Source organism: Nipponia nippon, unplaced genomic scaffold (genome assembly GCF_047370975.1).
Source record: "Nipponia nippon isolate SJK-2023a ecotype South Korea unplaced genomic scaffold, ASM4737097v1 scaffold_1, whole genome shotgun sequence".
Classification (NCBI taxonomy): Eukaryota; Metazoa; Chordata; class Aves; order Pelecaniformes; family Threskiornithidae; genus Nipponia; species Nipponia nippon.
In genome coordinates this window covers 134,460,564-134,483,751 of record NW_028262290.1, presented here as the reverse complement: position 1 = coordinate 134,483,751, position 23,188 = coordinate 134,460,564, and the positions used below count along the sequence as shown (strand labels likewise).

Genomic DNA, 23,188 nt, shown 5'->3' with positions numbered 1-23,188 from the left:
GGAAAGTTCATACCAATATGATAACTTTTTGTCTGCCCTAGAAAGCCAGGCTGTCCTGAAGACGGAAAGCCTGGCAATTTCATCTTTTATGAGACTGAACAAGATCAGTTCCATCTCAGACGTTCTGGATATGCTTTGTGTGAAACAGAGCATGTCTATCCCACCTGCTATTTTAGCTTTGTACAGGTCAGTACCTTCTTCTGCTCACACATTAGTCTAGTCATCACCAGTAATATGCCTTTTTCATTCCCTTTTGCACTTGAACTTACGTGTTTAAACATACCTGAGACACCAGTCAGAAGTTATGCTTTTAGCAGGGTGAATTTTTTTTTTTACTGACTAGTTGATATACATATGTGCCACAAAACTGGAGATAGTACGCGCTCATTTCACTTTTCCTAAATTAGTAAAATAACATAAATCACTAACTTTTCCAGCAGCCTTGCACAGCCTAGTTGTTTTAATTGAAGATGTTTGGGTCAGAGAGAGTTAAGAGCTGTTTATGGAATATTAACATTTCTAGGGAAAAGACCGTAGTGGTCATCTTCTGCTCTCTTTGATGATAAATGTAATGTTGAATTCAGTGACATTTAATACTTGGCCATCACATTTGCAAATATCATTTAATGTATGCAAAGGGGGCTTACAAAATTGGAAGCTTGCAGCTGATGTTACTAAATATGTTCTATTAAACTTGGGCTTCTGGCTTGCATTAGCAGTTGAGCTCTGCAGCAATGGCTGAAGCTGGGTGGCTGTGAATGTTAAGTTGCAGTGGTCTACTACTCACTGTATTCAGGAAGCACTATTGTTTTTGTTTTACATGAGCACCGTATGCTGTGACCTGTCATTGCTTGAAGGCAAATATGTCCCCTGCTAAAGCTACCCAAGTTGTAGAGCTAGTAATGCCCACTTTCAGGTGGGAAAGCAAGCTGGGGGTAGTGCTTGATGGCTGTCTTTACCTTCACAAATAAAACCCTTCTGTTCTTTGAACCATTGCATTTGTTTCCATCTTATTACTTGTGTTTTGCTATAAGAATGAGGATTGTTCAACTTTATACTCATTTAGAATGCAGATATCTGAAACTGAATTAATAAACTATATCTAAAATTTGTTTATATGTAAGTGCTATCAAACTCTCATAACAAGTTTTCATCTCTGTTGGAGAAATAGAAACATTCTTCTATTTCCTGTTACAAGCTTATGTGATGTATTAAATGTAAAGGTAAAATTAATTCCTTAAATTATAATTGGCAGTCTCATTACAGAAATGATGTCCAAGGCAGTAAGGGAGGGTCAGGGTGATAGTACGAAGCTCTGCCCAGAATCCATCGGTACTCATTTCTACAAAATAATTCATAGCAGTAGTATATTTGAAAAAAAAAAATATCAGAATATGATGTAGTTTACGACCACTAATTAAAAGAGTCTTGATGAGTTCAGAATCCTCCTGCACAGAGGCCTGGGATGCAGGAAGGAAGCGGGGTTCCTATCAGTAACAGTCACTGTCTGAATCCTGGGGAGAGCTCCGTGTCATCTTGTAATCTGTCCTCTATGTGTTCCCCTCACTAACATATTGACACTAGTAATAGTTTCTCATTCTGTTTTATCAAAGCTAATCTTTAATGAGATGGATTAATTTTAGAACTAAAGCAAATGTCTTAAATTATAAATATGGGAGTAAAAGTTTTTATTAAAAGATTAAACAGAGATGGTGAATGGTTGCAACTGCACTGGCCTGTATTATATAAAAATATATCATGTCATTAATGACAGTTGTCAAAGGAATATATTTATAAATGTTGTTGTTAATAATTCAAAAGGCCTAGTAAAGCGGTGAAGTCAATTGAGTGAAATTGTCAATTGAGTATTTCAAAGTATTTTTGCACAATTTTCTCTCATATTTTAAACTGTTGAGCTAAATGCATATATTTCTGGCATTACGTGTGTGTTTTCTGGTGAACATAGTGAACAGAAATAGTTAATATAAATCTTTTTACCTAAGAATCAATTGTGCAAAGATAACTTGACACACATTTTGGGGAGGAACTGCTCAACTACCAGAAGTGCTTTTGCTTTTCTTCCTGGCTAAATCCCAAATATTCTAAGCATATGGAACAATTTGGCAGAAAATACATAATTATCAAACAGATCTGTCTTTGCCACCTTGAACATTATTTCTTGTGGCAGGGTAAGTGAAACCTCATGTTTAGATTTTTGTTTCATTTGATCTTCCGCTCTATTGGCAGAAGATTACAAAAAAAAAATGTCAGATGGCACCATTAAAATATGAGTTGATTTGTGTTTAATATGAATCTGAATATACTTGATGAAGGCATGGCGCAAACTTCTAACTGAAATTTTGAAGCAAAGAAACCAAAGTACATTTATCTTGGTAAGAACCTGAACAATCTATGTAACTGTAAAAACAAGTTTAATATCATGCAGGTGTTCGCAAGCAAATATATGCACATTATTACATTAATTATAAATAAAGCTGCAATCCAGTTTTGGCTCTAAGCTTGTTTCTGTTTTTCTTTTCTATCTGGAGGCCAAAATCAGTGAATGCTAATTCACCATTGCAGTGCCTACTCTGTGGGCAGATACCCTGACTGATGTTGTGGCCTTATCTATAAAAAACACTTTTTAACATTGAAAGAAATGTGCTGTCAAGATTAATTCAGTATGTGTCCTGTTAAATGATTTCTGATTTCTCTTAATTAACTTACTTCATCTAAAGTCCTTTCGAAATGGAGTTTTCTGGACTAGGTTATGCATTTCCCATGAAGCATTCATCTCCTAAGAGCAGAATGGCCGTGGGGACTGGATCAGTAGTGGGGACTGGATCAGGGACTGATCTTGTCTGTTGTGGTCAGTGCCCCAGCTGGGAACCTGCTTTCTAATTTTAACTTTCAGGCTTGTGAGACTTTTTTATTCTTTTCTGTATGATAGCAAATTTTCAACAGGAAGAATAGGTATTGCTGGTACTCCTAGCTTTAAGACTTACTTCTACTGCCGTGGAAGAAAGGAGTGGGAACCACCTGTAGCAGAGGGGGGAATGAAACCTGGGTTTAGTGTATCCTGATACTGTAAAAAAAAAAAAAAGGCTATGTAATTTTCTCCAGACATATAAAAGAATCAGTGGCTACCAGCTGTCAGAAGAACCTGGATTTATGGCATATGGGGGAGAGTCAGGAGAACATCTAGTTTCTGGACCATGCTGAGGTCAGGGTGAAGTGGGTACCAAGCCATTCTTTCCCATCCAGAGGGAGGTATGGCAGCTATACATGGTGGGGCTTACAGTGAAACTTGGGAAACTAAAGTACATATGGTATTTGGATTGTGAGGTTTTCAAATAGTATATTGGGTATAGAACCCCAAATTTCATGTATCAGATCCTTTATATGGGTCTGGCCTTCTAGAGTTGAGTTGTACAGTACTCTGGCCTATAGCCATATCAATATCTATTACAATTGTCCATTTTAAAACAGTATTTCCTATTATGTAACTGTTTTCAGAAGTCTGGGAGCTAGATAACTGTTCAAAGCACCTACTAAAATGTTAAGAATGATTTTCACTTCAGTAGCTACAGTTAACAAATACTGATGAAAAGTATTTTCATAAACTTGTAGTTGTTCTTGTTTCAGCATTTCTGGTGGGACTTAAATACAGTGATGGGAAGCACTGTTCATTAAGTTGGACTAGTTGTCTTTTGTTTCTTCCTTCTGAAGATTTTGGTAGAGTCTCCTGAATCAATCTTGGAAATAGCATTGGATGGTCTGTTCCCACAACACATGGTTACTCCATTTATCAAATTCAGCGTAAAACAACTGAGATTCTCTAGAAGATCTGAGAGAGAAAGATGTCATTCAGTTTGTAAAATCAAGTTAGAGTCTTACAAATATAATTGGAACAGGTGCAAAAAAGGCCTAGAGAGTGTGTATTACAGGAGATGACCGAGTTCGTCATGTTTAGTGTGGCAGAATAAAGCCTAGGGGTTATGATTGCTGTCAATTAATATACCAGGTAGGGTAACACTGAGAAGGGAGAAGAGCTGTTGAAGTTAATGGACAGTGTTGTCACAGGAGGATGTAGGAATAAGCTGTACATGATAAAATGTGCACTGGAGATTTGAAGGTTTCTAGTAGCAAAATAAGCCTTACTAGAATTTCAGAAAAAAACAGGAGGGACTAAGTATTCTTAAAATTTAGCTTGATATTTACTGTGGTGATGTGGTCCCTCTCAAGTCTTAAATTCTTACAGCAGTTACTGACTAAAAATGTTGCTTTGTTTCCTTTAAGACATTGCACCTTCTAACTTAGCTTTTTAATGGCATTTCTGCTGCAGTGAAGGTTGCGTATGCTTCAAAAAGCATTTCGAGAGGAAATGGTAATTACTTATGTACAGCCTTTCAAATGTCAAAGTTTCTTTAGAAATACGAATATATGGAATTCCCAAACAAGAAAAGAATGTGTGTGAAATGAAGAGTCAGTGAAATGGGGTGTTCTTTCTGTGCATCTAGCAAAGTCTCATATTTTCTGTAAAACTGTGGAACAAAGTTATGTGGAAACAGATGGAAATCCCTTTTAAATTGTGGTATAGAATTGTCAGCTCCAGAGATACATGATACTGCAAGAACGCATCATGGGTACGTTATCAGCTCTATGGCCAGGTAGTGTCACAACTCTAGAAAAGTCCCTTGTGCTGTCAGATTCTCACAATAAGTTATATGTCTAAATAGTTTGAAAACAAACAAACAAAAACCCCACAATACAAACAGAAAATGAACTAAAAAAAAAAACCCCAAACCCTCAAAACCCCTTAACCCTTCCTCTCCCCAACCAAAAAAACTCTGCAAGTCCACACAAGTCACGTAGTTCTTCTGAAGAGTGAAACTGCAACAAGAAACTGAAATCATGTATTAGAAGTCTGAGATACTATCGCTTTTCTTTTGTTTTTGTGTGGTTGCCCTCCAGGGCAATCTTCTCAAGGCAGGAGCTTGCTTTGTTTATGTGTATCAGTGGGTCAATTAAGTGGCGATGCTTAATGAATACTGTTTGAGTATCTGTCTTGATTCCTGAGTCAATTTATTAACAGTAGAATGGAAACGTTGAAAATATTGAGACAATTTTATGTAGTTTTTCATTTACTGAAAAGCTATGAAAGGGATGTATCATTTCTGTGTTTAGAATCATTGGGAATAGAGCCTTAACTAGACTGATTATTTGAAACTCTAGATTAAATTTTGAATCTTAAAAACATAAAATATGTTAAAATATTTGTAAGGCAAAAAAAGAAATTCTGTCTATGAGAACTGGTACATGTGCCTGGTAACACACAAATGAAACTAGCCTTTTGCTGTATCTTTACTGTGTCTGTCTTCATACGCTTCCCACTCAATTGAGCAGTTACTTTTCTGAAAGACTAGAAAATGAGTTGTCTAGTAGCAAGTGTGTGTTAATATTCAGTGTAATATATCTAAGGTATATTTTAATATTTAGTATAAAGTCCTCGAATGTTAAAATTAATAGAATAAGCTTTGCAAAACTTGCACCCATGGTTTGCCTGTGGTTTTGTCAGACCGCTTTTGTCTGAAAATGGAGGTATTCACAGGTTCACTCATGGACGGGCTGAAACAGGCCCTCTGTGAAATGCATCCCTGTGGGGGACAGCAGACGATGGGAGGCAGAGGTTCCTGTTTCCCTCGAGTCCTCTTCTTCCAATAGCCTGTTTGTTCCAGTTCCCCTTCTTCATAGCCTTCCTTGCCTTACTCCTTTCCTCCTCTTCAGGGTTGTAATGAATAAAATATAGTTTTCCTTCACATCACAGTCTAACCTTTAACAACATAAGTTGCTTGCTGCTGCTAATTCTACTTTCTGATGCTTGATCAAAAACGCAGGCCTCTGTCCTGTGTGACCTGCTAAGCAGTCTTCAGTAAAAGTGCCTGGGATGAAATCCAGTCCAACCTTTTTTTTCCCCTTTTTCTGCCTTCTATGTAGAAAGCCATTTAAATTTTTACCTTATTTGTTATATTTAGACTATAACCATTAATAGGTCTTTAATTCATAAACTTTACAGTTCAGGATAACAAACTAAAGCTGTCAGGAAAGATTATATTTAAATATTTTGCAGTCATAAGCTTTATGTATTGTCTAATATGATTTTCATATGAGGCACTAAAATCTCTCCCAGTTGGTGAATCTGAACTTCTAAATCTTTACTGCATTTATCCTTGCAGTGCTGCTGGAGTTAGAAGTGCTCTTATTCTGGTTTCATAGTTGAGGAAATGAAATGTATGGTGCTTGTATGATTTCCACCACGTCGCGCAGGAAGACGGTGTCAGAACCACAAAACCATCTGTCCTCTCAACTTTTAGGCATATTTTTGATAACTTCCTCCTTGTCTTCAACCTCTCTGTCTTTCTCACCCGCCTACCACATACCCTGCTCCATGTATATGCTGTAGTGTAGCTTATAATCCTATATTTACATGAAAAACATAACATTGTCTGTTATGATGTGAAAAATAAAACTAAGCTACAGATGCTGTACTGTTTATTGCCTTTCTCATTTTTAGATAGTAGTTCTGCTGTTTTAAAATGCTGCCATGACTGAAGCCATGGGGAAAGACAGCTGTCAGTTTTGGAGACACTTGCAGTTAAACAGTCGTCATTCTGGGATATTTAAATAGAAGGTTGTGAAGTTTATCCAAAATAACAGTGGAAACCCAGTGTCTTGTCCAAATTCTGGCTTAGGAAGTTGCTATACATTTAGCCCATGACAAATAAACTCATTAGGTAAGAGCTAATTACTGTCCTGGTTACCTGCCATTACCTGTTCAGCTTTCCGTAGGAAAGAGAGGTTAAAGTTCACTTCTTCTAAGAGGCTTTCTGCTGGTGTAAAAAGCACACCAGGGAGAGCTGGAGCTTTTTAGTAGAGGCTTTCCCATATCTCAGGTGCTAGAAAGAAGGGGTTTATGGTTTTCTTCTTCCTCCTGTTTAGTATTTACCCATGTAGTTAGGCACTTGGCAGAACAATGGATTGTCAGTACAACAAACTATTAAAATATATCTCCTAGTTTCATTATAAATGAGTTTTATGATTGAAATTGTGGTTCATTAAACACATAACTTTACGTGCAGTAAAACGGCAAGTAAATTACTGACTTGTTGGTTCACCTTTGTGTAACTTTAAGACACTTTTAAAAGCTGCTGATATGCATTTGTATGAAATTTTTTACAGATATACCATTTAATAAAATTATTTAACTGACAAATTTAAATCTTCTTCTGTAGAAGATCCATATTCAAATACATACTGTGTTAAAGTATAACATACCAAAACCAGACTAAAGAAAGGGAAGTTAAAATATTGTGTTACAGTATTCCAGGATAAAGTAGTTTATCAACAAAAAGTGTACAGAAGGGTTTTGAAATTTTTTGAAAGTTTTTTTTTTCTGTTTTTGTTTGTAAATTTTACCAAGCAGCAATATTAGCTTTTTTTATATTTTTTTGCAGTAGAACAGTAAACTCATTTACTGTCCCATAAATAATCTTGTGATCCAGAAATGTAATTTCTGGGAAATTCGCAGCTCCCTTTGAGTCTTGGCCAGTGAAATTTGCTTGAAGTTTAGATAGAAAAAAAGGTGATACTCCTGCCAAGTTTTTGTCCATCTTATGATTTATAACTGTGAACATTGGAAATGTATCCTTGCCATAGACCTGGAAACCAAGTAGCACTGGTCTGAGCTCACAGACATGTCAATTTTGAAAGGGCAAGCAACAGACTTCCTTATGCCAAAAATAACTTTTATGCTAAATTATTGAAGCATAGTATTTGATCACAGATAAATGGAAAATAATATTTTGCACTTTGGACCTTTTTTTGTATAGTGGGGGAAACCCAAGGTCATTTTAAAATTAGATAGGTTTTTTGGATGAATCTGAAATATCACACATTAAAAAAACATGGTACTTGTCATTGAGAAAAATGTTCTGCACTGTTTTTATTCCTCATGTATATTTGTTATATATTGATTGCAATGGAGAGAATATTTTAGGCTCCTGCAGCAGGTCAAGTAATGTGTACCACTTCTGTGCTTTTCTGTTGTTGAGTGTAAAATATGTATGAAAACATGTCTGAAGTGTAAGGACAGCAGGCCCTTGGGAAGTTCTGGAGCTGTACCTTGAGTAATTTCAGTCCAATGCTGACAAAATATTTACTGGTTTGTTTTTGGTTTGTAAGTTTGTTTTCATCCATAGTCTGTGAAATGTTCAAGGACGATTCTTAACAGAACCTTAATATTGGAAGTTCTTTGTCTTGATTATATCAAAAGTATAAATAGTTCTCTTTAGTCTAGCAAACAAATACAGCTTTATTGTAGTAGTTGCTTTGGTGGCAACCCTTAAAGGTTCCTAACAGTTTCTATTTAAACCTTTTGCATTAAGGTATTTTTAACCCTCAGAATCATCCACTTTTAAAGATGAAAATTTCCTTTTCCTGTTTTCTCTCTAGCCTAAGCATTTTGGGGAAAATCCTATGTTTCGTTCTCCCTTAAAGAAAATTTCTTGTTTACTTGAACATCCTCACAGCTGTGTAGACTTGTGCTCTCTCTGCCATGTCTAATTGTATGGCTGATGAGTTTGCATTTTACTTGCTTTGAATTTGGGTTAAACTAGAAAGTACTGGATGACTGAAAACTGAGTGCACACGTGCAGAACTTGCATCTTGTTCAGTGCAGGTCTGTTGAACCAAGGGGCTCTGGTTTGAGTCAGTGGAACAAAGTCTGCATTATAAGCGAGGCACATGCCTGGAAATTCTTGATTTCTAGAAATTTGTACACGTCAGTAGGTGATCTGTATCTGTACAACAGTTGAGTTATTGACTCTCAAAAGCCCAGGAAATTCCCAGAACCTGACCACTTACGTTTTACCCTTGTTCTCTTTTCCTTTTTTAATTAGTGGAAATATTTTTTTCAGGCTTTTTTTTTTTTTTCCCCCATATCTCTTGTTAAAACTTGTTTTGGTAAAAATGTTGTGCTAAAGGTGTTATCCCCCCTCAGTCTCTTTTTTTTTTTTTTTTTTTTTTCCCCCTTCCTTCGCAGGCATAACCTGCTAATATTTCTTTGAAAAATATTCATGGTGTATGGTTTTATCGTCTTGTGATAGCTGCTTCTTGGCATTTTCTCTCTTGAACCATGAATAATTTCTTTGAGGCCAAATCAAGAAATACCTGTCTCAATGGCTCATAGGTTCTTTCAGTTGCTTTTCCTAAATATGTAGATATGTTTATATATCTCAACATTAGCTGATGTATCAAAGCAGCATGTTCTCTAAAGTTGAAGATTGTTTGTTACTAATTTTTTAACCTTTGTTTGGCTTTTTTAATGGAAATATCAAAATATAGGCAGCTCCTGCGTGTGTTTTATTGGTATTTTTCTGCTTTAAAAATAAAATATATTCTTTGAAAGCAACTGCAGTATTGTCATAACTTGGCACAATCAGTCATTCACATCCTTAAGAGGAAAAAGGTATCCCTTGTTAGTAGTCACTCCCAAACATACAATTTCACCCTCATTTTGCTTAAGTTTACAAAATCCAGTTATTCAACTTCCATGACTAGTTTTGTAAATTGTTTTCTGCATACATTGCTCCAGACTGTGTCAGAATAGTGGTGTATTTTTTACATTTTTATTAATGTATTTACATTTTGGTGTGTTGATACTAATGGAAAATACATGTTGTTATAAATCCATCCATCCGCAGTGTACTGTAATTTACAAGCTGTATTGTAAATTGTAATACAGCTTACAAGCTGAACACTGCCCTTAAATTGTTTCCTCTTCAGACATGTAAGAAATAAAAATGCTGATGCATATCACAACTTTCAGATTTAATTGTTAATAGATGGCACAATAATTGGAGGCCAAGATATTGGAATTAGAAAATGAAAATATGGAACTCTTCAATATTAAAAACTTGTCAGTATTAAAAACAAGGATGTGTCAAAAATCTGATCATGTGGAAACTGTGAGTGCATGAGATCAAGAGCCAGCTGACCAAATAAATGACAAAATTTTGCTGAATTGGTGGAATAATTATAAATTTAATTGACTTATCAGAATTTCTGTGAACAGAGATAAATTGTCTACCATTCATTGCCTTTTCCCTTTCTTTTTTTATTTTTAGTACTTTAGTGTAAATACTTGCTCAGCTCTTATTAGGATATAAATACACAATATAAAGCTATCTTGAAAATTATTCAGAATTCACAAATGAAGGGATAGGAAATGCAAAACTTCAGTATGCAAAATATGGTGAAAACTTTTTACCCCGTATGTAACATGTTTTACTTGTACATGCAGCCTATGCAGAAATCTATCTTACCTCTTTGTGTAACATAACTAAAACTTTAGAGATACAGTTATGATAATTCTGAATTGTATTTTCTCTTGTATCTCTAAGTACAGAGCAATCCTTAGCAAGTTTTATTAATGAAATGTACGGTTTATACTATCTAGTAGAAGTGTAGCTATTTACAAAATATGCAATCAATGCATGTTTTATCTTTCTAAAAAAATCATTAATTGCGTTTTTTTTCTTTGTGTTACTTAGTAACTTTCATAAACATTTTTCCTTTTACAGTCTCACAGATAGCAGGTGCAAAATGTTTCATCTAATCTTAAGTAATGGATATAGCTACGGTTGCATATAAATACATGGATATATATAATATTTTCTTCCGCTTCAAATGGATCTTTTGCCAGTATAAACAGTTTAGAGTATGTTAATGATTTAGGCGAGAGTTTAATATTAAACTCTCTTTTCTCAGTAGTGACCTCCTTGTCTTGTTTTGGCTGGTAAACTTCATGTTGGAGGTTAGCATTTGTTGCTGAAGTGAGTAAGACCACCCCTCTCATGAGAACTGTTGTTTTTTAAAGTAATCTAGAACAGACTAGTTGAATTTATAATTCTACTGAAAAGGCTATGAAACAGTCTAAATTGGCTCTGACTGCAAACTTTGACCTGTTTGGCTGAATTGTGGGAACTGTGCCAAAATTTGATATAAAGCAGTTCTGGGAAGCTCTTTAAGATTAAATTCCAGGACTGCATGACTGATGTGCTAATGATATACTTGTGATATTAGGCAAGTGTTACTTCAATACAGTTTAAGGCTTGAAAAGAACATTCACCTAAAAGTAAACATTATCTCCAGCCTGATTTAAGTAATTTGTTGCATCTCAATATGATTTTAAAAGGCTCAGTTAAAATTTGGGATCTTGATATTCCTTTCTCTACACGTCTCTGCAGTGAGCTACCCTGGCTTCTCAAAAACTGTTTGCTATGCTTTTTCTTCGGGGAAGAAAAGGTAGGAAAGAGAAAAGGTTCTAACCACAGAGTACCTTGGTGTGGTTTCCGTGAAGCTTTTCCACCAGCAATCGCTGAATCAGTTTGTATTCAGCACTCTTATAACACGTGGCTGGTTTAGGTGAATTTGGAGATGGAAAGTCTGTTTGATCATACATTTCTTCACTCCTTTAATAATAATGAGACATTTGGTGTGGCAATGCTCAGGTTTCAGTTGAGAATCATCTCTCCAGCCTCCATAGCTGAGCACCAGCAAATGTGGTATATCTTCTTCATTTATGTTAGAAAAACTTCTATATTCACTCAACACAAAAAAATTACCTCTTTTTTTTGTTTATATTGTTCTTTCTGATGCTTTGCAAAAATGGACTTTTCAAATTAAGTAGTTTCTAGATTTGAGGAAAACAGTATAATAGAACTTGCTTTGGCTGAGTTGAGTATTGCCAGTGTCCTGATATGTACTACTAGGTATGCTCATCTCTTATTCTGTGGCCAGACATATGAATATTCCATATGACGGTAGTCACATGCAGGTTAAAGGCATTTTTATTAGATTTAATTTTTCCTGATACTCCTTTTGAATATTTGTCTAAATATTGTATACGTGTCACTTCTTTCATTCAAAGGGGAACTGGAACGGTTTTTGAATGCCTCTCTGTATTACTTTAAGAAGTTTAACTGCTAATATTGTTTTCTTAAAGTAATAGTAAAGTAGACGAATATTTGTGTGTTAAATCAGCCTTCTGTGAGTGACCATCAGAAAGTTGGCTAGATAGCTGCTGACACATACCTTATGCTGAATTCTCTGCATCTCAAGTTACTTTATTAACTTTGCAACAATTAGTACAGGTAGTGCCCTCCCAATTATGTCAGTAGAGTGTATTTGCACTTGCCCTGTGACAATTTTGCGATTCTCTGGTGTTGTAACTTCTGGTAAACAGAGTAAGGAATCACCGTTTACAGGATTCCTGCTGAACGTGCTCTGGTAGCTACGAGTGGCTCCATGGTCATTGATTTTGCAAGCTGAACTGGATGAAATAGTGGAGATGGGACTTCAAAGCATCTGGCTCTCAAGTGAGGAAATGATGGCAAAGGTTCTTGCTGAGAACAGGAGTGACAGCCCGGAAGGAAGAGGACACCGGTTGATGTGGGTTGCAGCTGGGGGGAGCATATCTACCAAATAGAAAACCTAGAGACCAGGTGTTGGAAGGCGAGAGGCCTTTTTCACCCTGGCCTAGGGCCTCTCTTGGAGCACAGCTTAGAGATTAAATGAGATGGTGGATAGACCCTTTATATTTTTAAAATAATTTTCCTCGCATTCTTTGCTATGCTTCTGTTGTTATGAGTTAACAGATTTTATATAATGCAATAATCTTAATTTGTTGATCGCTGCTCACAGCTAGTGAGGGAAGCACTTGAAGGTTTTGTTTCCAACTGGATCCACTGAATAATTACAGTTGATGTGAAGTGTGTCTTAGTTCAGGGACCTGGTTTGAAGAGAACAATCTGAGAATTTTCTCCCATAAAAGGTGAAAGCGATAGGTCTAATATTGAGGGAAATGCATTTTAAAAGGCCAGTTAAGATGTAGATGTTCTGTTATTCCTACAACTCCAGCAGCTGCAAAGCATACTGATTTTCTGCATCATAACAAAGAGAATAATTTCTGAGTATCTAGACAAATAGTTTCATGAAATTCATCTATCATGTACCATCAGTTGATTCAGCACGCTGCTTGTAACTCATGCAGTTTAGGATATATCCCAAAGCACTTTCTCATACTGACTGTTATTCCCTGGAAAGAAGGAAGACTGCTTAATACCTGCTCTCCTTAGGTATTGAAAATAAGTTTTCAATGAATAGTTACATGGGTTTAAAATGAAAGATGGCTTTTGGCAGTAGTTAGAACTCAGTTGCTTGAATTCTGTTCCAGACCTGAAGAAGTAGTTGTATGTCAGACTTTTTTTTTTTTTTTTTTTCAGATATATTGTTAATCTGTTGTTAAAGTACACTACATCTCTGTACAAATCTGTCATCACCTGAATGTAATAGTTAGAACCAGAGATAAAGAGCTGGTAAACAATGTTACCATTGTCATTTAATTTGTCTTTGTAGATATAATGTAAAACTATCTTTTACATTTGCTGGTTTGGGTGCTAAAGCATTTCACAATGGTAAAACAAATGTACCAGAAACTATAATGTTGTTGTGAGTCTAGAAAACCTATTAAAGGTCACTATCTAGGTTTATTGTCTTTGGGATTTAGCTTTTACTTCAAATCAGGAAAGTCTGGGCAATGGAAAAGATGCTTGTTGCTGGACATAGGATTAAGTGACAATCATTAACCTACTTGGAAAACATGTGCTTACAATCTAGCCCTCTTGCTAAAAATGTGTAGCACAAAATCTTTTTTCTTTTTTTTTTTTTTTCCCTCCATGTATAAATAACTGTGCACAGGTATAAACAACTGTGCTTTTGGTGGTGTGGTGTTTGTTTTTTTTTTTTTTTTTGCTTTAATGTTATGCATGGGAAATTCTGAGAAGTAATTTGATTGTGTCTTTCATGTCTTTTGGAATTTGTATAGAGATTTTTTTTCTACTTACTCTATGGGAGTATTTATGTTTTAATTTGCTGCGGCTGAAAATGAAGAGGGGATAAAGCAATGAACTATTGGGATTATTTTGTCTGACTACATGAGTAACATAGACTATGAGAAGTAGCAGAATACATGGCTGATTTTAAACTAGGTGATGTTGACTGCAATATTACTTTTGGATGAGTTACCCTTTTTAGCTTTAGTTCTCCTTATCATTTGTTACTATATCTCTAGCTGGTATTTTTAAGGCCACAGCATTGTGCACTGTGACTAAGTCTTTTCAGAATTACTGCTTCGCAAGATGGCCCTCCCATACTGTAAGGCCAGTTGTTGTTGGGATCTGGTAGCCTTCAGTCTGACTGTATTGAACCACCTGTTGCAAGTTTGCATCCAGGTAGGTGGGGTTACTCAGCGTCAGGGACCTGTGTTGTCTCTGTTTGTTACTCTCATTGTATTTATGTCAGCCTAAAATCTTACTACCAACTTTAGAGTATTAATAAAGAAGTTTGATCACATAGGGCTGATAATTACCGTACCTTAACTATATTAACATTGTAAACTTCACAAGTTACATTTAGAATTTCTTTAATAAAAAGTTTATATTTAGTTTGAATACTGATTTTTTTTTTAATACTACCTTCTTTTAAATATTTATTATTCAAAGTTCTGTATCATCTATTCCATTGTCTTGTCTCTACAGTAGGTAATTCAACAAGCTGTTTTTAAAATCTTGACTAAAATTTATCAAGTCTTATTGATCTAAAATATCCATATTCAGTCATTTCTGTTTAGCTCTGTTGGACTAAAAGGACTTTCATCATGAAATGTGAATATCTCACTTGTTATTCTCAGAAGTATTAAATAAAAATATTTCATCATCTTTCTTGTTTTTTCCTACATTTTTTTTTTCTCAAACCAATTCTGTTGTTGCGATTTTTATGTGCTTCTAGCCAATTTGACTTTTGATTTTTGTGAAATTGGCCTTTTCTAGTACCAGCTGAACAAAATTTGGGTTTTACTTAATAAATGCAATTTAGTTTTTATGACATCATGGGAAGACCACACCTACCTAAGCAACATTTGCAGTTCAGTTTTGATGCCCCTTTATTAATTGAGAAGAAGGATGATAAAAATTTTCCTTTCCATAGATGGAACAGTTAACCTCTTTCCAACTTAGTCTTTAAAAGCATGTGAGTGCTTTAGAGCTGTCATTTAGTGATGCATCTCCAAAGTCTCACAAGGTGAAGTCCCCTGTAGTGTGATCTCTTCACCCTACCTATGGGTGTTGAGGGAGAAACTCCAGTGACTGGGTGGCTTGTAGCAGGTACTACCAGGCCTGTGATTTCTCTGTTAGAACAAGGTAAACTTGGGTTTGTTTTTTTAGGAGTTGTATACACCCAATGGTGTATACAGCTGCAATTTCCACTGTATCTTCCTTTTTTTTTTTTACCCCAGTTTGTCAGCATTTTTCCATCTGTCTCAGTTTACCACAGCTTGATTACATCCACGTGATGAGTTGTATAAAAGGTGTAGGTTCCAATTCAACAAAATATGTAACTTCACGTGTACCTATGCACACGCTTTGAAAGTTAGAAGGAATATAGACATAGCAGTGTGTAGGCTGTGTTTGAGCTCTAGAGCTTTGTTACTTGATAGATGTAGAGCACAATGTCATTCACTAGTCAACCACCTGTAACTCCTCCGCCTCATTTATTGTTTGCATATTATAAAAGAAAAAAAAACACCTATATGTTATTGTATATGGTATTCTTTCAGAATGGCGAGTGTGATTAGGTATCTTTACTTGCAACTTCCAAAGCTGAATGTGGGTTTTCTCAATAATCCTACAATATAAATGAAAAGGATAGTAAGTTTTATTCTACTGCCAGTGGACTTCAGGGGTTTTTAGGCAATATTCTAGATATCCTTGTAAAGTAACGCTTAGGAAAAAAAATATCGCTACATCTTCCACTCACTTGAATTAAAAATGAATTTGAAATTGCAACTCTGTGTGGCCTATATACAGGACATTTTCACTATCTGGTAGGAAGAAGAGCATTAAGGTTTTAATTTCAAAGCAAACCCTCAGATAAATTCCTGACTGATTAATCAGTTAATGTCTTTTTAGAACATGTTTTTCCTCTGCGGTGCCTTTGAGGGATATTTTAATGAAAACTGTCTGGCTTGAAAGTTCTTAGTTGCACTGATAGCTTAAAAAAAACCTGAAAGGCATAATTTATCTTTCAGTTAATATACTTAGTGTAAAATATCATTTAATCTAGTTGAAAAGTGAGTGAACAGGAGTTCTTTGGGATTCTTGACTAAAGTTCTGAGCAGCTGAAAAATTAAGGTTTTCAGGAAGTTGAAAAATCATTTGGAATTTAAGGTGAATATCTCATTGTTATGAGATAAACTGTTGGTATTTTACAGAAGTGCAGTTGCTTTTATAAATTTCCCTTGCTTTGCAGTGTAGAAATTTGGGGGTTTAGGGAGTGGGGGTGGTGTTTAGCTTTATGGTAAAAGTTTAAGCTACAATTACTCAAGTAATTTCAAGTTGTTTAGACACTACAGACCCACTCAGACTAATTTCAGATTTGGAGACTTCCCCCCCCCCCCCCCTTTTTAGAGCTATGTGGAAAGTAGATAAATTCTGAGTTATGGACAATCTTTGAGTATCTAGTTTTACTTGACAGCATCCTGTTTATTAGAAGACAGTGCAGAGATGGAAGGTAGTATGTCTTTCAGGTACTTTCTAGCAATTTGGTCTGATTCTTCATCCCTTATTCATTAAGTAATTTTTTGTCTTTCAATTGGATATATTTATGACCTGAATAGTGAGGATTCATGGTTATAGTATTTTATCTGAAATTAAAGTTTGCTTAATTGTTTAAGTGGTTAAAATTTAACTATGGCAGAAAAAAAAAAAAAAAGCCTTTTTGTTTGAAATAGCTTTCTTTTTCTTTAAGGTGTAATATGCATTTAGGGTTCCTGTGTCTTTCCTTCCTTTCTCTGAAGGGAGCTTTAGGTCTAGAGCAGGCTTATATCTGAGGTACCATAGTTTGATGTCTGAAATCAGATGGGATAAGAAAAAGTGTAAATGTTGTCATACTTTAAAGCAAGCTTGTTATCAGGTTATAGGAGGTAGTTGTATGGAAAAAAAAAAAAGTCCTTTCTTAAGAAGGGTAACAAACTAAAAGTGAGCCTTACAGTAAAGAGAAGAAGAAAAAGGAATAAAATGAGATTTGGATGGATTTCAATAATACTGATTCTGTTGTGAAAGTATTATAGTGTATAAAGGAGATGAACGGCAAATTTGGGGGTTATCTCTAAAATTAAGGAAAAAGCCTGACACTGAAACAGAACTCTTTCATTAGATTGATTTTGTAAGCATTTTTAAAATACAATTTTTTCTTACACAAAATAGCACATCATCACATAAACTTCTAGTAAGCCTTTCAAGATCACTCAACTTTTTTCTTTCTTTTTTTTTCTAGTTGCATTAAAATCCAACTCTACAAGACCAGAAAGAAATGGCATTCAGGAAGACTGTAGAACAGCAAAACATGGAGAAGGGATGCAGATCCTGGAAGGAGAACTCTTACTGCAGGTATGTTTTGCAGTGGATGTATTATAGAAAGATTTACATTTAAAGAAAAAAATGTATTGTATTTAATGTACCAGTTGTTCACTGATGAGATTGAAAAAGCAAGTTTTCTTATTGTCAAATCCTTTCCTCGTTTTCTTTACCTTAATATTTTGTACAGCTCTTGAACTTTCCTCTTATGGTAGTAATGACTTTGAAGAGTGGTTGTTAGACTACAAGGTCCTCTTAACTCTTTCTGAGTCATTTCTTAGAGTTGTTTTTTCCCCATCTCTTTGCATTAATAAAGATATTAATATAAAGAAACAATCCTCATAAAGGTCAGATATGTTAGTCATCTACTGTAAATTTGGTGAGTAATTGTCTAAAAAAAGCAATTTCTCTTTAAAAGACCTTGGGCTTGCTGGAATATCTTGCTTTCTCAGTGGTTTGAAAGAACCCAGAGTTCATAGCATAGGTTCAGGACAAATTTTAAAATACTTCAATAACTTTTAGCAATGTGAACTACTGGAAAGTATTAATGAAAAACAGAGGGCTTTTAAATTATATAGTCTGTTTTATAGCCTGTTTTAATGTCCTGGAGTGTCAAAGCATATGAAATATAATGATATATTACTAGGTCCAGATTAAACTCAAGAAATGACTAATATAAGTATTCCAGTGTTCTATTTAGTTTCAAAAAATAGATTTTACTGTGACCTGCAGCTCCATTTGAAATATGTTGATAATCTATCACGTTTCCCACTGATGTATCAGAAGTGGCAAATCATTAGGTCAGTCAGAGCCAATGGCTTGCTTAGAACAAAACTAGTTTAACTGTTCAAAGGGTAGAAATGAAAACAGGTTCTAAGAATCGCATGAAACAATTACTGTAAACAATGCTAGTGGAAAATTATTTCCTAACCCACTAAAAAACTAGGACACGTATGTAACTTTCTAACCTTAATAAAGTATGACAAAGAACTGTTACAGAGTTACTGCAGGTGAACAGCTTTCTTTTAAATGGAAATCATCTAAAAAGGTACAGTATATAGTTTATATTGGATACATCTATTTGATGTGAAATTAGTTACTTTTTGACTTCTAAATGGAAGTTATATGATGAAACTGCTATAGCAAACTGCTTTCCAATATGAAAATGAAATTGTTTCTGTAAATTCTGCCCCCTTGGGAAGTAAGTAAATGAACTAAATAACTGAATTTCTTGGTTTGTAAATATTTTATATTAAAAAAAAAAAAGAGAATGAATATGCAGATAGTTTTCTTAGGGAATGTAAGAAATAAGTGATGAAAGTGGGAATTTTCTAGAAGATACTGAGCATCAGTAAGATGTAAATAGTGGTTGCATCCCACCTGCCTAAGCTCAGAAGTCTTTTGTGTCACACAGGTTTCTATAAACTATAACTGATGATGAACATTTCTTTTTTATTCTCTCTCTATTTTTTGAAAAGGTGGTATGAATATATACCATATTGTTTATATTTGGTTTTATTTGTTCATCACATGTTTTTTCTTGTTTCATAACAAACAGAAAATAGTGATGTCTTTAATTTTCAAGGTAGAAACTGTCTTACCAATTAAATATATTGTGGAAATAGAGATCAAATACATAGATGTGCCTTCCTTAAAATTAAGCTATATCTCCTTTTAAAAAAATTATTTAAATTACTTCAAAGTCTTATTTTAGATGCATAACCTAGTATAGTCTAAGCGAGTTTATGGCATGAAGTGCAAGTCAAATGTCAGTCTCTTAAGAAATTTTTAAAACATCTTAATTCTCACCAGCAATGAAGTTTTGTAATTACATTTGTATGAGGAATATTGAGAATATTTTTGTAGAAGCACAAATAGTACCTCCAATGCTCCAGAACAATAAGCTCATTGAGAAATTTCATTATGCCTTTAAAGATAATTTCAGGATTGTATTTTGCTAAAACCTCTGTCAGAACTGATCTCCCATTTATTGGTATACACTGGATACCTGCATGTTTTAAGGAACTTCCAGTAATTTGTTGCAGTAGACTTTTGGGCAAGCAACTTATATTTTACAGAATTTCTGGTTTACAGACAGCATCTGATTTCTGCAGTAACAATCCTGTTTCAAAATGAACTGCGTACCAGAGCCACTGTAAAATGTGATTGAATTCCAGGTAGAGGAGCCGTTCACCTTTGTCGCAGACTGCACAAAAAAGAACCTTTCCATGTCTTTGTATGAAACAGAGCAGAATAAATGATTTTAACACGTGGGCCAGAATTAGACACTGTGCAGCTCGCAGAAGCTTTGTATCAACCACTTGAGGTGAAATGCCCTGCAGAATAGGTCAGCAGAGGACACAAGCACCTGCCATTGTGGCTTCCTGCTCCCTTGGAATTAGTATGAATTTCATCAAAACCAAGGATTTTATGTAACTACCCAAGATTTCTTGGGTCAGCTACACTATTTAATTTCAGATTACTATTTTTTTTTTTTTTTTAGCTTGTACTGTTTTCAGGTGACGTTCACTAAACTTAAATAACGAGGTTTTACAGAGCTCACAACTGTTTGTGAGAATAGATTAAGAAATGTCTACACATTAAATAGGTGGTTCACAGCGTTTTAAGACCAGTCATTTAATCAGATCTTTAACCTTGACTTAATTAGACTGTATTAGTAAAAGAACAAGAAATAGTAAAACCGTATCTTTGCAAAATCTGGAAAAGCAACTATGGTGGTTACCATAGTGTGGGGCTGTGGGAGTTAGTGTGTGGAAGAATGATGCCGTTTCATAATAAAAATATATTATGTTGTTAAAGAAAGATATAGGATAGCCTTCAATTACTTTGCATTTTCTGTTAGTTATGATAATTTTGCATAATAAAGAAGTTCAAAAAATGTGTTTTGAGTATGCTGGCCAAATTTGACTTTGAATGCAGCTGAGGAAATTAAGTGGCACAATATACTTACTCTAGTCCCTAGAGACAGCCTTTTGTTAAATCTTGACTGAAATCCATAGAAGTACATCAGCACCTTTCAGATGAGCTGCCAAGTCACAAATGTGCTGTTTGCTATCACAACAATTGCCATGAACCATATTGATTGGGAGTTCAGATAAATGCCCTTTGCGTGACTTTGAGTAAGGAGCCGCTTAGTCTGCTGCTTCGTGAAGGGGGAAATCTCTTCAAAAACATTGTTTACTTGCAACAGTCTGCTTGTGCAGAGGTTTTCTATTTTAAGTAAGCTATAAAATGTTTTTTTGGACTATGTAGGGGATCTTGGTCGCTTGATTTCCTGTCCACTTAGGCCTGTCTGTGCTATGAATAGAACAGATTTTGGGAATGGGTTTGTGACATGGCTCCCGTTTGTGCTGCGGGCAGCTGGGTGTACCAAAGGCTTGAGACACACAAGCATTGTGAATTATGGTTGACATTAGATAAACCTATAGTTGTTCATACTGCTGTCCCTCATCTCCTACAATCACGAGTAAATAAAAATCATCAACAGGCTTTGGCTTCTCCCCTGAGTTTTCCAAAAGAACATTTTTCTTTTTTTTCATTAGATGCTGTTTTCTTCATTGTGCCCTGTATACTGTAGAGAGATGCAATGAAGAATGCTTCTGTTTATGCTGTTAGATAATGATATGTTTTTGCATGCTTCACATTTTATTGTGAGACTAGGGTATAGGTAGACTTACAGCCACAATTATTATCTGGAATTTTGTCTCTGAAGCTGACAGATTGGTGTGTTTCCTTCTCAGGCATTAAATGGTTTTGTATTAGTTGTTACGGCTGATGCTCTGGTTTTTTACGTCTCTTCTACTATCCAAGACTACCTGGGGTTCCAACAAGTAAGTTTCTTTTTTCGTTTTTTTTTTTCCCCCCCTTTTTTTTTTCAGAGGTTTTACTTGATTTCAGAGGGCATCAGTGTTCATATTTAGGGTCTGATAGTTTGTCTAATAAAAATCTCAGTTTGGGTTGGATTACTTTGAAACCGTATTACTTTTCTATAAGCTTACATAGCTGAAATGGTACCTCAGGCCAAGCACAACAGGAATATAATTTCCAAAGTTGAGTTAGGCAAGATAGGAAATTTTCACACTTAATTAGTCTTTACTGGAACAACTGTTTGAAATTTATACTGTGGTGTTACCCAGTTTATGATGCTGAGTGAGACGGAATTCAATGGGAAGGTAATTATTTTAGTAGAAACCTTTCATGCAAAATTAACTCTGTATGCCTTGACATTTTAAGTATCAAGTGAGTGATTTTAGTATTTTTTAGAATTTTAGTGTTCTCTGGCTCGTATTTACTTTATTTACTTATTTAGTTCAAAACAAGCATTTTTTATTTAGTGTTTTCCTCCATCCCTTCAGTAGCCGGGAGGCATATGGAAAGGAACAGGAAGACCCATCTCATGAACGCGTGGCTCAGAGGCTGGTGCCAGAGGTGGAATTTTGGGTTTTTTCAATCGTGGGGCAGTTTACATGGCACCAGGCCTGCTGGAGAGGGATGGGGTTCACCTGTCGCAAAGGGGGAAAAGGATCCTAGCTCAGGAGTTAGCAGGCCTCATTGAGAGCGCTTTAAACTAGATGCAAAGGGGGAAGGGGATAACACCAGGCTTGCTAGGGATGAGCCTAGAGGTGGCATGCCTGTGTTGGAGAAGAGATCTGTAGCCCAACTGAAGCGCATTTACACCAATGCATGCAGCATGGGCAATAAGCAGGAGGAGCTGGAAGCCACTGTGTGGCAGGAAAACTATGATGTGGTTGCCATCACGGAAACATGGTGGGATGACTCACACAACTGGAGTGCTGCAATGGATGGCTACAAGCTCTTTAGAAGGGACAGGCAAGGAAGAAGAGGTGGTGGGGTAGCCCTGTATGTTAGAGTGTGTTTTGATTGTCTAGAGCTCAACCAAGGTAATGATAAGGTTGAGTGCTTATGGGTAAAGATCAGAGGGAAGGCTAATAAGGCAGATATCCTGGTGGGAGTCCTGAAGTCTCACAGTCTCTAGCCCTTGTTCTCATGGGAGACTTCAACTTACCAGATATCTGCTGGAAATACAACGCAGCAGAGAGAAAGCAGTCTTGGAGGTTCCTGGAGTGTATGGAGCCCAGAGAGTGGTGGTAAATGAAGTCAAATACAGTTGGTGGCTGGTCACAAGTGGTGTTCCCCACGGCTCAGTATTAGGGCTGGTCCTGTTCAACATCTTCACTGATGATCTGGATGAGGGGCTTGAGTGCACCCTCAGTAAGTTCACAGATGACACCAAGTTGGGTGGAAGTATTGATCTGCTGGAGGGTAGGAAGGCCCTACAGAGGGACCTGGACAGGTTGGACTGTTGGGCTGGGGCCAACTGTATGAGATTCAACAAAGCTAAGTGCCAGGTCCTGCACTTGGGTCACAACAACCCCATGCAACGCTACAGGCTTGGGGAGGAGTGGCTGGAGAGCTGCCTGGTGGAAAAGGACCTGGGGGTGCTGGTTGACAGCTGCCTGAAGATGAGCCAGCAGTGTGCTCAGGTGGCCAAGAGGGCCAATGGCATCCTGGCTTGTATCAGGAAGAGTGTGGCCAGCAGGACTAGGGAGGTGATAGTGCCCCTGTACTCAGCATTGGTGAGGCCGCACCTTGAGTACTGTGTTCAGTTTTGGGCC

The 23,188-nt window shown here is 36.0% G+C and overlaps 1 protein-coding gene across 1 annotated transcript in view; it reads left to right on the top strand.

Moving 5' to 3' along the window:
* The window catches only part of AHR (aryl hydrocarbon receptor), a 67,023-nt gene that overhangs the window by 25,396 nt on the left and 18,439 nt on the right, over positions 1–23,188 (top strand). The window contains exons 3-4 of the mRNA XM_087773737.1: positions 17,452–17,564; positions 21,293–21,382. Of these exons, the coding sequence (XP_087629863.1) occupies positions 17,452–17,564; positions 21,293–21,382 (203 nt within the window). The remainder of the gene's footprint in view (positions 1–17,451; positions 17,565–21,292; positions 21,383–23,188) is intronic.